The sequence below is a fragment of the Callospermophilus lateralis genome, chromosome 7 (assembly GCF_048772815.1).
Source record: "Callospermophilus lateralis isolate mCalLat2 chromosome 7, mCalLat2.hap1, whole genome shotgun sequence".
NCBI classification, from domain to species: Eukaryota; Metazoa; Chordata; class Mammalia; order Rodentia; family Sciuridae; genus Callospermophilus; species Callospermophilus lateralis.
In genome coordinates this window covers 67832855-67847017 of record NC_135311.1, presented here as the reverse complement: position 1 = coordinate 67847017, position 14163 = coordinate 67832855, and the positions used below count along the sequence as shown (strand labels likewise).

The following is a 14163-nucleotide window of genomic DNA, read 5'->3' as shown; positions in this document are numbered from 1 at the left end:
TGTTTTTGATCTCAGCCCCCATATCTTTTGCTACTCTGCAAAGTAAAAAAACAAAACAAACAAAAACCCTTTTTTTATTTTTACCATTAGACTTTGTTGCTCTGGGATTTATGAACCTGTTATGCATTGTAATTTTATATGTTTATGTCTTGGGCTGGGAATTGATCCCAGGGCCTTGTACATGCTAGTCAAGTGCTCTACAACTGAGCCACACCTCCAGCTTCCACCTGTTGTAAAATATATGAAAAACAAAATGGCATATGACTTTGTACAAAAGACTGAGATCTTAGGGTAAAAGTGTGTGAGTCTAGCAAAGTGGGAATCAGGCAGTCCCGTTTAGACTCTCCGAAGTAGAGGTGGTAGGGGTGAACAATGACAATGAAGTGAGAAAATGATGCTTGGCATGTAGGTGGTGCTCAATTAGTATTTGTTGAATAAGTGAGTCAAGGAAAAACTTGATGGCCTCTTGTGCATTAATTGCAAGGTATCTTTGGGGTATGACCATCTGTGAAAGAACATTTCCTATTTGGGGAAGAGGAAGAAAGGGGCAAAGAGCTATATGTATCCTGGCTGTCCATGTGATTATGGCCAGGCTTCTTCTGGAGTTAAGAATTCCTTGTCTGGCAGTTTTCTTTTTCAAGGGAGAAGGGTGTGTGTGTGTGTGTGTGTGTGTGTATGTGTTACACAAAATACAGTGACCCAATGTTTATTTCCTTCTAGTCATGGAAAGATCTGAAGATTTTAGGTTATAAGACCATTCCTTTACCAGAGGAAGCTGTGGGTAAAAATGAAAACAAGAAAAAGATTTAAAAACAGGGAGGGGAGAGCTCAATTTTACTTGGCAAACATGTGCTTGGTACATGTTTTTCCTTGACTCACTTATTCAACAAATACTAATTGAGCACCACCTATATGCCAAGCATCATTTTCTCACTTCATTGTCATTGTTCACCCCTACCACCCCTACTTCTGAGAGTCTAAATGGGACTACCTGACTGGTTCCCACTTTACTAGGCTCACACACTTTTACCCTAAGATCTCAATCTTTTGTACAAAGTCATATGCCATTTTGGTACTAAGGATACAAGAAGACTTTTAGGGGGGTATTGGGGATTGAACTGAGGGTCTCATATGTGTTCATCCAGTGTTTAACCACTGTGCTACATCTCCAGCCTCAGAAGACTATTCTATAAATAAATAAAGAGCTTTGATTGTGGAAAGATGTAACACCAGAGTACTTGATGCATGGGAGACAGTGCTGTAACAGAGAACAAAGCCACCAGCAGCAGCAGCCCTTATAGGTTTGTTGGGAATGCATACTCTCTGACCTCATCTCAGACTGACTGAATGTGAATCTGTCTTAACAAGTCCGTAGGTGAATAACTTGCATAGTAATACTTGAAAGGTGCTGACCAAGGGGGCAGGGATGATGTCTGGAAATGTTTCCTAGAAAAGGCAAATCCTGAGCTGTGTTTTGAGGATGCCTTGATTTAACCAGGTGATGTTCCAAGAAGAGGCAACAATGTGAGCAAAAGTTCAGTAGCATAAAAAAGCACAGGGATGTTTTGGGAGCCAGTAGTCTGAAACTGCTAATTAAAAGGAATAGTGTGGGAGAGAGAAGGGGGAAAATAAAGGGAGATAGTGGAGGTCAGGCTGTGGCCAGATCTTGCTGCACATGTTCTAGGTTAAGGAGCTTTGACTAGACTTAAGCCATGCTAGAGATGTGTAAAGACATGTTCAGGTTTGCTTTTAGATCACTGCAGGCTGAGGAGGCTGAAAACAGGAGAGGCTGAAGGATAGAGAAATTAATTAGGAAGCTAAGGCAATAGATGCATACAGAGATAATGAGAGTTTTAACTCAAGTAATGGTAGTGGGGATGAAGAGGAGGGGACAGCTTTAAAAAACTTTAGGAGGTAATGAATAGATGAAAGACTTCAGTATGGATTGCAGGTGGGAGGCTGGGCGAAGACTGAGTGTTAACTGGATGACTCCCAGCCTTCTGGCGGGTATTAGTGGGTGGTTGCTCATGATGCCACTAGTAGATGAAAGAATAAAGGAGGATGAGCAGGTTTGAGAAGGAAAATTATGAGTTCAGTTTTAAACATGCTCAGCTCAGGTGAACAGAAAACATGTACAGGAGGGGTAAAAAGAAGAAAACAAATAATGGGTGGAGAACAGGATGAGTCAATCAAGGTGGAGAAGGAAAATGATGAGAAGGAAACAATGCTTTGTTCAGATATGGAGCTACAGTAATAACACACACCTGCGAATTTTCCTTCCAATTCACTTCCAGTTCAAAGGAGGCTGCCCCCTTTGACTAAAGCAAAGTCTCATTGGTGGTTTCCTATGGGTGATGAATTCATTGTTGAAACCATTTGCTCTGTGGGGAAAAAAAAGTTTATAACGTGAGGTTCAAGACATTCCAGGGTCAGAATCACCAAAACAGCTGCCCCTGGCCCCCATATTGCCCCATGGGTAACTTTGCTTATGTCCCTAACACTGTTTCCAAAGTGGCAATAATACAATACTAATATGTGTGTGTGTGTGTGTGTGTGTGTGTGTGTGTTTGTGAGGGCCATTCAAGTTCTGAATTACTCGTGCCACAAATCTAACCCTGAGAACTTTTACAGTTCTTTTAATTGCACCTTAAAATTCAGAATCATTTGAATCATTTCCATAATTGTTTTCTGTTCAGTAATCTGTTCTTCCGCGCACGTTCCAGACTTCTGTGTCTTCAAGGCAGAAACTTGAGAAGTACTTAAAAATTTTTCTGATCGGTCATCACTAGCCAATAAAAAGCAGAAGGTTGGCACGTGGTTTTATTAGTTCGGGCAGGAGGAAGATGTTCCCACCAGATCCTTTCGCTTTTGCCAGGTTCAAACATGGCGGGCCGCAGCCAGCCCTTCCAGAACACTCAGCTCACTTTCCAGCAATCCCCTCCAGTCTTTGGCGCTCCTTTTTCACCTTCCGTCACACTCGGTAGCTCAGGGTGTTTAGAGAGTGACAGCGACCCTGCTTCACGCCCCCACGCAGAGGCCCGCCCATCACCCCGCGCCAACCAATCGCAGACCGCGCTGCTGCGGCAGGCAGCGCCGGCCCGCCCCGCCCCCAGCCTCGCTGTGGCCTGCGGCTTCCCCGGCCGGTAGCGCCGCTTTTGGTCGCGTGAACTGGTCTAGTGGGACGGTAGGTCGCGAGCTCTTGCCGCGGGCTGCAGCTCAACTATTCCCGCCGTGGTCGTCAGCCCGGAGCCTCCGCCATGGACTTCGAGGACGGTAAGCACCGCCTCGGGCTGGTGGTCGCGGCATGCGGGAGGCGGGGTGGCCTGTGCTGGGGGTCTGTTTACCGTCTCAAGATGGCCGTGTGGGCTTTGTTCTGCCGGCCCGGAGGCCACCCGCCCTCCGCGGGCCCAGCGCCGGGACTTGGCCTCCTCGAGTACCCGCGCGCCGCTATTCGGCCCGCCGGGTGTCCACTGCTAGCGGGAATCTGAGCGGTCCGTGCCGATCTGGGTGCGGAGAAGGAAGAGCACTGCGCGCGAGGGCCTCGGGGTTCGGGCCCCGGAATCGCCCTGCCCCCCTGGGCGTGCAGATTGCCTCCACTCCTCCAACTTCCCGGCCTCGGGCAGCGGGGCGAGCGGGCCGCCCCAGCGTGGCTCGATTTGGCCCCAAGGGGCGGTGACCGAGATCGCCCATTTAGTTAATCCTCAACCTGGGTGACTTCTTGCTAAATGCAGTTTCCAGAAGCTTGTACGCGGTGTTGTTCCTGGTTGACTTAGTTCAAGATGAGTTTGAAGGGCGTCATATTTAGGTAGATATTTATACCGAACGAGAAGCAGTCTATTTCCTGGTTAGCAAACTGGGATATTTCATCCCCCTAAACTACCTAGACGTAAATACCTAATAGGCAGTAAATTTGTGAACCAAAGCACTTTTTTTTTTTTTAAAGCTTGTGTTAAGTCAATCAGAATTCTGGCACAGCAAGCATCAGATGCCCTTCACATCAGTACACAGCAGCCTGTGTTGGATTTACTGATTAAATAAACGGGATTTTTACAAGACCTTTCAGTCATCTCTGACGCCAGTTCACAGGGTCACATAGTAGAATTATTTTGGTTGTCCTCAAATCTTGTCCAACTTTTATAGGACTTAGCATCAAGATAAAATGGTATGTAGTGACATCATTAAGGAGACATGGGAAAGAGTTTATATTATTACACGGAATTAATCCTGAGTAACCGGGCACTTCTAAATAAAACCAAATCACTAGGAATTGTATGCATTCAATCCCACAAAAAAATGATCTTTAACATTGAATGAACTTTTGATCTTTTGTTTTCATACGACAGATAAGTTAAAACTGCCAAATCTAAGTATGGGAAAAGTGATAGAATAACTCTTTTGTTGTTTCTTTCTTTTCACCATATGCCTACAGTTATAAGTGTTTGTAATTGCCCATCACTGCTCATCCTCAGCCACCTTGCTGTATTTACAAGATGGAATTTGACTTAAAGGGTTTATCTGAATATAATCCTGTGTACTGTTGTAGTGTTCTTTTGTATCCAAATGACCCTTGAATTGAATTCTATTCTTTTCATCACTTGTAAACTTAAGTAAAGAATTTAACTTTGTGAAATTAGTTTTTGACAAAGAAATTGGCAATATGGTTTTTTGTGATGGTACATCTTGGGTAGATGTAGCACAAACTCAAATATTCATTTCTCTGATAAGATCTTGAAATCTTTAGAGAGCAAATTAAATGATAAAAGAAATATTAACTTTGAAAACAATTTGTTAACATAGAATCAATTCTCAGATGTATCTGATTTTTACATTTTTGATACATAATATGTCTGCCCTTTTGTTACTTAATATAAATCAATACTAAATCCCCTCTTCTGACTGTTATTATAATATCAGGTGTTACAAACTAATTTTTACATTGGTATAACTTGGATGATAAACCTGTCATTTGGCTAGGTAGTGAAGAACATGAATACATGTTTTCCCAAATGGATATTGGTAATTATTTGTGCCCCAGCTGTTCAGATAATTGAGTCATTGGCATTTAAAAATCGTGTTAATAGATGGATTTATAATTTTGGGTTTTTGTAAATACTGCACTAATTCCTTTTTGTTAAATATGTCTTCATAGATTACACACACTCTGCTTGCAGGAATACTTATCAGGGCTTTAATGGTAAGTATTCTCTTTCATTTGCTATTAAAATTGTTGAGGGAATGCATTTTGTTTTTTTCTTTCATATCCATAAAAGTAAAGAGGCAATGGAAAAAGCCAGTCCCACCTTATTTCAAACATTGTTTTGGCTTGTGATTTATTAGGTTTCAGTGTTGTTATACTATCATTTAGGATCAGAAAAGGTTACTCAAATTGGTTTGAATTTTTGTCTTTTTATTTATATTATGATTATTTTAATTTATTCCAAAGACTGACTACATTCTCAGTATAGTGGAGGTCTTTTTTTTAAATTGCTTTAAAAATAAATAAATAAGTGAATGAATGACAGCGGAATGCATTACAATTCATTATATTACACATATATATGCATTACACATTAAATTACAATATATTACACATATCACAATTTTTCATCTTTCTGTATATTTAAAGTATTTTGACACCCAATTTGTGTCTTCATACATGTACTTTGGATAATGATGTCCATCACATTCCACCATCCTTGTGGAGGTCTTTTTTTGATGTTTAGTAACGTAGATTTAGTGGATTAGTGGCTTGGTTCTGTATATCTTTACAGTAATGCATCTTGTTTTTGGTGGCTGGGGGAGGGTGCCAGGGATTGAACTGAGGGGTACTCAACTACTGTGCTACATCCCCAGCCATTTTTTGTATTTTATTCGGAGACAGGGTCTCACTGAGTTGTTTAGCGCCTTGCTAAATTGCTGAGGCTGGCTTTGAACTCAGGATGCTCCTGTTTCAGCCTCCCTCCTGTCTCAGCCTCCCCATCTGCTGGGATTACAGGTGTGTGCAGCTGCATCTTGTTTTTGAGGCCATTTTTTTCTCAGTGTGTTCAAATGTGTTGGTATATAAGAGCTGCCTGGAGAAGTACATGAAAAGACTGTTTATTGACATAAGCATGATGTTAGGTGCTAGCTAGATAAAATCACAAGAGAGATGTAGAATAGAATTGAATGTTATTTTGATAGTTATTAGAGTTAAGTCCCTGCCAGAGAGGATAATAACACAAAAAAGAGCATAGAACAATTTAAAAAGGTTAAAAAAGCATTATATGAAATACTTGAAGGAGTGATATCCTGTCTGCCAGAGAAAGGCAAAATCCAGCTATGGTAGAGAATATAATGTGCTCACAAAATAAAACATAAGTAGATGAACTACTAAGAAGACTGCCATTTTATAGAAATAATTACCATGCAGTTTTTATTTATTATCTCTTAATGATTAAGAGAAACTTTGGATTTGATGTATAAAAAAGGCTCAACATGTAGGGAATAGTCAATATATATTAAATGAATGCTTAAGAATATGTTTTTGAGAGGAAAAGTGATGTACAATTACCAAAGGAAATTTAGTTTACTTCAACATAGCCATGCATAGGTTAGATTGGGAACTGAAAATTAGAAAACTTTACAAATTCAGATGCAGGGAATTTAAGACCTTAGACTTTTTTTTTAATATTTATTTTTTAGTTGTATTTGGACACAATACATTTATTTTATTTTTATGTGCTGCTGAGGATTGAACGTACTAGGTGAGCGTTCTACTACTGAGGCCCAGCTCCAAGACCTTAGACTTTATTTTATTTTTAATATTTATTTTTTAGAAGTAGTTGGACACAATACCTTAATTTTGTTTATTTATTTTTATATGATGCTGAGGATTGAACCCAGGGCCTCGCATGTGCTCAACGAGTGCTCTACTGCTGAGCCACAGTCCTAGCCCCAAGACCTTAGATTTTAAAGATGATAATGTTAAGAAAATTAATAGAACTTGTAAGATGACTAATAATGGGTAAAACTTTGATAGGGTTGAGTAAAAATGAACTCAGGATTTTAAACTGAAGTGCTTTAACCTCTTGTGCTTTAACCAAAGAGAGATTTGGAAAGACAGAAGACCTGAAGAATTGGATTTACAATCTAAAGAAAGGAGGTGAAATGCAAAATCATTCAGGACCAGACATTTTTTTTTTCCTTATGAATGTACAGTGTTACAAAAGAGATTTAATGCTGAATTTTTGTCTCTTTAATTTTAGTTCCAGTAGTGGTTCTCATCAGAGGGTGATTATTAGAGTCCTCTGGGAAGCTATTTCAAAGTATGTTTGTTCAGGTTATACCCTACACTTCATAAACTTAATTTTAGGGCAAGCTATCCCTGACTATATGTGTTGCAAAAGTACTCTGAATGAATTATTTTGGCTTTCACCTCTGGTTAAAGACCACTAATTGAAAATACTTGAGGTCTTAGTTAATTACATATCACAGTGACTAACTTTAGGAATTTGATTTGACTTCATTGGACAAATAAAGTGACTCCTGTGTATCAGATAGTTTTCTAGGAGCTAGGACTGCAGCAGTGAAAAAAAAAAAAGGATAAATATTCCTTTCTGTGTGGCACTTCAGTCAAATGGGATGACATAGAAAACAAGATTAAAAAAGTAACAAATATTGTATGTTAAAATTGCTAGGTAAAAAATGCTAGGGAGAAAAATAAGGTAGGAAAGGGGGACAGGTGTGTATGTGTAAGTTGTGATTTTAAAGAATTTGGGGAAAGGACTCACAAAACAGGTGACATTTAAGCTCACATGCAAACCTTGAGGGCTATCTAGAGAAAGAACTTCAGGAAGTAAAAGATATGTAGGTACCCAATGAAACCAACAATATACTTCCATTGTTAGCACCATATTTTCTAGCTTTCTACTGAAATGAAGTATAAGGCATCAGAGAAAATGTCAAGATATGATTTCTTCCATACTATTTTTTGAAAGGAAGTTATATTTCCAGCGTTTCCATGCTTTCCGTTTTGTTCATAATAACTCTTTTTATATAAATAGCCAATAGAAAAAGGAAGAACTTTCCAGGTAGAGGGAAATACATGAACAAAGCTAGGAGTGAGTATACTGTGCTTCTCAGAGACTTAACTGGTTTGACCAGAATAGATTATTTTTGCTGAGCAATCTGAAGACTAAGGCCAGAGAGGTGAGGTGTAGCCAGAAGGCATTGAAAATCAAAAGGTAATTTACATATATATGGGAAGCTATAGAAAAGACCAGAAAGAGGTGAGTAGTGAATAGTGCCAATAGGGGAAGAGTATTCCTGGCCTGGCAAGCTGCAAAGTGCATAAACTAGCTAGAAACTGCAAGGAGCATAGTGTAGCTGGAATGCACAAGGGATGTTGAAGAGAAGAGGTAATGGGGCAGATCATACAGAGTAAATTTCCTCAACTTTGACACTGTTGACATTTTGAATTAGATAATTTTTTGTTGTGGGGCAATGTCTTGTTAGTTGAAAAGTGAACTCAGGATTTTAAACTGAAGTGAGTAGGTCTTGTGCTTTTACCAAAGAGAGATTTGGAAAGACAGAAGACCTGAAGAATTGGATTTACAGTCTAAAGAAGGAGGTGAAATGCAAAACCATTCAGGGCTAGGCATTTTTTCCCTTATGAATGTACAGTGTTACAAAAGAGATTTAATGCTGAATTTTTGTCTCTTTAATTTTAGTTCCAGTAGTGGTTCTCATCAGAGGGTAATTATTAGAGTCCTCTGGGGAGCTATTTCAAAGTATGTTTGTTCAAGTTATACCCTACACTTGTTTAGTAGCATCCTTGTTCTCTGGCCCCAGTTGTAACAATCAAAAATGCTTTCAGACAGTGCCAGTGTCTCTGTGAGCCCCAAATTGCCCCTGATTAAGAACCACTGATATATGATCTTTGGGTTTTTTTTTTTTTTTAGGGTTTGGATTTTATTTGGAATAAGATGGAAGCTGTTGGAGGGTATTGAGCATTGGACATGATATAACTTACATTTGCCAGAATTTTTCTGGCTTTTGTCTTCAGAATAAACAAAAAGCTAGTAAAAGTAGAAGTGGGAAAACCAGTTAGGAATCTATGATTGTGATCCAAGCAATAGCATGGATTTCATTCAAATTAATAGGTCCGTTTTATTAAGTTCTGAGTAAATTGCTCTCTTATCTAACACCAATAGTAAAGAGATAAAAGAAGTGTTATTTTTTTGTGTACTCTATAGTGCCTGACATAAAAGTGTTCAGTAAATGTTAGTTATTCTATGATAGCATAGTAAAATAAAATAAACAGAATTAAAGAAAAAGGAAATAACTAAAGGATTTAGTACCCAGAGGCAGCCACTGCTAACTCAAAAATGGCAAAAACAACAAGATTTTTTTGCTTTCTGTGTTTGACTAAACCTAGATTATATATATTTAAAAAAAATTTTTTATGGACACAATACCTGTGTGTATTCAGTTTAATTTATTTATTATTTTAACGTGGTGCTGATGATAGAACCCAGTGCCTCATATGTGCTAGGCAAGTACTCTATCACTGAGCTACAACCCCAGTCCTTAAGATTATATTTTAATGTGAGTCCTTAGAGGAAAACATTTTTTATGTTAAACTTTATCTCAAAATTGTTATCTCTAGGAGAAAAACAGTTGTGTATTATACTACATCTTAAAACATTTAAGACAAATACTTGACTATTTTATTAATGTAGAAATGTGTTGCTCATACTGTGGTAGCCATTATCATAGGAAACCATTGAACACTTGAAATATGGGTAATCTGAAATGAGAGGTTCCATGAATAAATTACGTACTGTATTTAAAGCCTTAGTATGAACAAACGATGTAAAAATCTCATTAGTGCTTTTTTATATTGCTAAATGTTTTGTACTCTGTTATATTAAAATCCATTGGTATGTCTTGTACTTTGGACCTTTTTACCATGTATGATTCTGTAATATTAGTTATTTATAAAATATTCATTTGCTGCATTATGCAGACAGGTTTTATTGTATGATATTTAAAAAACCAGTTAATACTAACAACAGTCTTATCAGAAAAACATTGAAGTATTGACACGCCGTCAAACTGATAGATAAAAATTTTTTTAATTCTAATTTTCACTTAAAGGTATGATTTTTATCATTGGCAACAAATAACATTTAGCTTTAGTTGTTTTCCTTGAAGCAACAGTTTACTTCGTTCATTTTTGAGAAAATGTTTGCTACATGCTCAAGTCTGAAAACCAGTTTTTGACTTTCAGTCTTTCTAGAAAAGAGCACTTTCCTAGTAAAAAGTGGCTAATTTAATTCATAAATGAAACACTTGAGAATGGCTTTTCTTGGAAGGATCTGGGATGCTTTGGTAGGCTGCAGAAATGGTTCATGTATACTTCCTCTTTCATTACATAGAATGTAAAAAAAGATGTGGTTACATCAAAGATCATGATGTAATAAAAATAATTATTGCTTCATCAAGGACACATTTAAGTGAAAGTAATTTTTTTTTTATTTTTTTCATTGTGGGTGTGTATTAAGTCTGGTGCCAGCTATTGCCTTAATTTGTGGCTGAAATGCCAGCAGTTTTACCCACCAGTACTTTGTACCTTCAATGTCAACACCCTGAAAAAGGCAAATAATGCCTTCTTATTATTTATTAAAATATTTTTGACCTTGTGAAAATCCCTAGAAAAATGGTCTTAGCAAATCCCAGGGATCAGCAGACCATTTCATGAGAACTATTCCTATAAGATATATAAAAAAATTAGTGTCTCTCTCCTCTCTTAGAGGACCTGCCCGTTTCCCTTGAGAATGTTTCCCTTTTCCCTTTTTCTGTCTCTACTAATAAACTCATGCCTGTTTCTCTGAAACATAAGATTCTTAAAAAATCAGATCCTTAGCACAAAACTGGTATTTAAGATAAGGCATGAACAACAGAATATAAGACTTAATATGATAGCACCACATAAGATAATACAGGCTTTTGTAAATGGTAGAGAGACAATATCAGTAAACGTTTTATTGATAGGTTATTTCAAGTAGACTTTAAAAATTAGAAGGTTTCACTAAGCAGGTGTTTGAGTGGTAGAAGAAAATGTTTCATATATAAGCAACAGTTTGAAGCTAGACAGGAGTATGTCTATGAGATTTGGGGGAAATCATTTCACATTTCTCAAATCTATAAAATGAGAAGATTAAATTTGATAGTTTAGGTTGCTTCCAGGTTTAAAATGACAAAACTCTCAATTTTTCAGTTCTTCTCATTATTAGAAATATTAAATTATTATAAGTAATGCTTTAAAAATATAAATTCAATTATTTGTATTCACTGTTGTACATAAAATGTGGGGAGGGTAGTAATGAGGCATTTTAAGGGACTTTATAGGAAACATTTTAAATAGTAGTTTTAATTTTAAATTTTTATAGTCAATGTAAATTAATTTTATTACCTCATTATATTTATTTTTCATATCAGAGGTTAGGATATAGGTAGAATTGCAGTGTATTAAAATATACCTAATACCCTTGTTGTGTCACAATTTTTTTTAGTGTTTGTATTGCTAGAATTCATATTCATTTCCTTTATTCAAGGGAATTTGAATGTTTGTTGTTTGTTGAGTCATTATTTATAGACATGGTGCCAGTGATTGATCCCAGTCTGTGATTTTACTTTTTAAAATATCTGTTTCAGTTAATGTGAATGGAGCTAGTAAAAAACGGAGCTGTTTCTGAGTTTTTAGACGTTTGAGGAGAATTAAATGCAGAAGATTAAGTACAGTAGGTTTATGTCACAGCATGCTTAGGACAAAAAATCATCTCTTTTCACTTTATTAAATGCTGACTTATCTTGAGAATAGGAATCGTGTATTATTAATTATATATGCTGTAATACCAAATACAAGACCTTATAATAAACATAGTTTTTCAGTCAAGTAAGTATTGGTTAAATTAAAAATAATTCTAATATAGAATTTTGTAGTTGATAATATGCTTTTCTTTGAAATACAAAGCTTTGTTAGCAAGTAGTCGTTTTGGTGTGTTCTCTTTCAATGTCTCATATATGAGTTTAGCTTAATGACAAAATTATTATCTCAGGTGATTGATGTGAATGTCTTGTTTTATACCAAGTTTTCTGAAGAAAATGATATATTTTATTAAAGTTTCTTCATTGACTCTCTTTTAGGAATGGATCGTGATTATGGCCCTGGATCTTATGGAGGTCTGACATTCAAGGATATTTATCTAAAAATTCTTCTTTTGAGTGCCAGTAAAGGTGAGCATCATTTAATTTTTTTCTTTTTAAACTCTTATAGGGATGGATCGTGACTATGGCCATGGATCCTATGGGGGTCAAAGATCCATGGATTCCTACCTAAACCAGTCATATGGCATGGACAATCACAGTGGTGGTGGTGGGGGTAGCAGGTAAATTGCTTAATCACTTGGCCAAAATAATTAGACAACTATAAGATTCTGGATATATTATTTTAAGTATTCTTTAGGCATGTTATAATTCTTGAACTTTGTTGTTTAGAATTGAATAATCATCTTAAATATTTAAAGGTGTTAATGCTCATAAAAATTATCTCAGGAGCACTGCCAGACATTATTTTACAGAAATCTCAGCTAACTATTATCATTTCAATATAATAGAGTAAGATATTCTATCTTCAGCAGTGAATTTTTTTTTTTTACTTTTACTTTTAACTCCTTACCAGTCAAAATGTCTGAACAACTGATACGAAAATTTGTTTCTAAAAATATTACTTGTGAAGCTTAACAATTAAAGAAAAAATATCTTTTCAAATGTGGGGTGTTATGTAAAGCCGGAGAATGGGTTTAAATGAATCAGTTTAGCAACATTCAATTTCTATAAGAAACATTTCAGAAAGGTTTTTTTTTTTTTTTTTTTTTTAATTCTAAAGTAAGTTGTAAGAGCATATTGTGAAAATAAGAGTGTTCTTTAAATCACATCCAGGTTATTTATTGGCAGTTACTGTTTACAAACACTTGTTCTCCAGGTTAGGAGCATTGTATTAAAGCCTCATATACTGTACCTTCGATTACAGTCTAGATTGTATCTATATATCATGGTTGATACTTTGTAAAACTTAAGTTTATCTACAGACTTTAGGATTGACTGAATTTCAGGAAAGGGGGGTCTACTTTTTGAGGCACAAAGCTTCCTGCTGAATATTAAGTAAAACTAAGTTAGGAGACATTTGAAATCATCGTTCCTTCTTCATAAATTGAAGGATCCGGATTCCTTAATGATGGACCGAATGATGCTTACTTTTCTTCTTTCTGCTTCAAGTGTGCCACTATGATTTATAGTAGAGAAAAATCAAGAAAACGAACAGTTAACTTTTTTCTTATGTGGAAGAAGTTTTGAAATACGTAGTTGAGAAGAGGAATAATTTTTATATGACTACTAGTATTTAGAAATGAATAGTATCTTCTATTTAGTGATCTGTAATTAACTGAAGTAATGTAACATATTTAAATGCTTGGAAATGTCAGTTATTGCCCTATTATGTTGTAAATGTAATGTGTGCATAAACTGTTTCTGTAGATGTTATCGTTTATCTCATGTAATTGTGGGCCTTTATAAAACTGTGTTGTAAGATAACAAGTAATTTTTGTAATCCATGTTTTAGTTTTGTGAGAAGTAAGATGACTTTTTTTTTTTCTTCTGTTGACTTAAAAAACATCAAGGAGACTGTGTGCTCTCCTTTTTTAGAGTAGTTTAATGTGATAATTTTCTGATAGGAAATAGTTTTTCAAATAATTGAAGACATTTTAAAATGTGTTCTTTCTCATCTGCCTTGAAAATTCATATGCAGAGGGTATATGTTGGTGATCTTTTACTTTTTATGTTTTAGTTTATGTGTTTATCCTTCTAGATTTGTTAGGTTTACTAGTCTACAAGTAAAAAGTGATTAGGGATTGATTATTCACCTTGGTCTAAGTTTGGCAGATTGTCAAAATTTTATAACCTGAGATAATTCCTTAAATTTTGATTATTACAGACACAAGGAGGCAGCTTTGTGATAATAGATTATTGGGGGTGCGAAAGGATCGCTCTCTGTCACAAATAGCCTACATCTATTTAGTCTTCAATTTGTGTCCCAATGGAAAGCCAAAACATTGTAAATGC

The 14163-nt window shown here is 36.2% G+C and overlaps 1 protein-coding gene across 3 annotated transcripts in view; it reads left to right on the top strand.

Moving 5' to 3' along the window:
- The first annotated feature begins 3132 nt into the window (after positions 1-3132).
- Znf326 (zinc finger protein 326) overlaps positions 3133-14163 on the top strand; it is a 38670-nt gene continuing 27639 nt past the window's right edge. The window contains exons 1-4 of one of the 3 annotated variants that reach the window (XM_076863536.1): positions 3133-3273; positions 5150-5194; positions 12190-12225; positions 12320-12431. In XM_076863536.1, the coding sequence (XP_076719651.1) occupies positions 3258-3273; positions 5150-5194; positions 12190-12225; positions 12320-12431 (209 nt within the window). In that variant the 5' untranslated portion in view covers positions 3133-3257. Of the gene's footprint in view, positions 3274-5149; positions 5195-12189; positions 12280-12319; positions 12432-14163 lie in introns of those variants that run through there. The other 2 variants (XM_076863537.1, XM_076863538.1) reach the window with 2 other exon arrangements.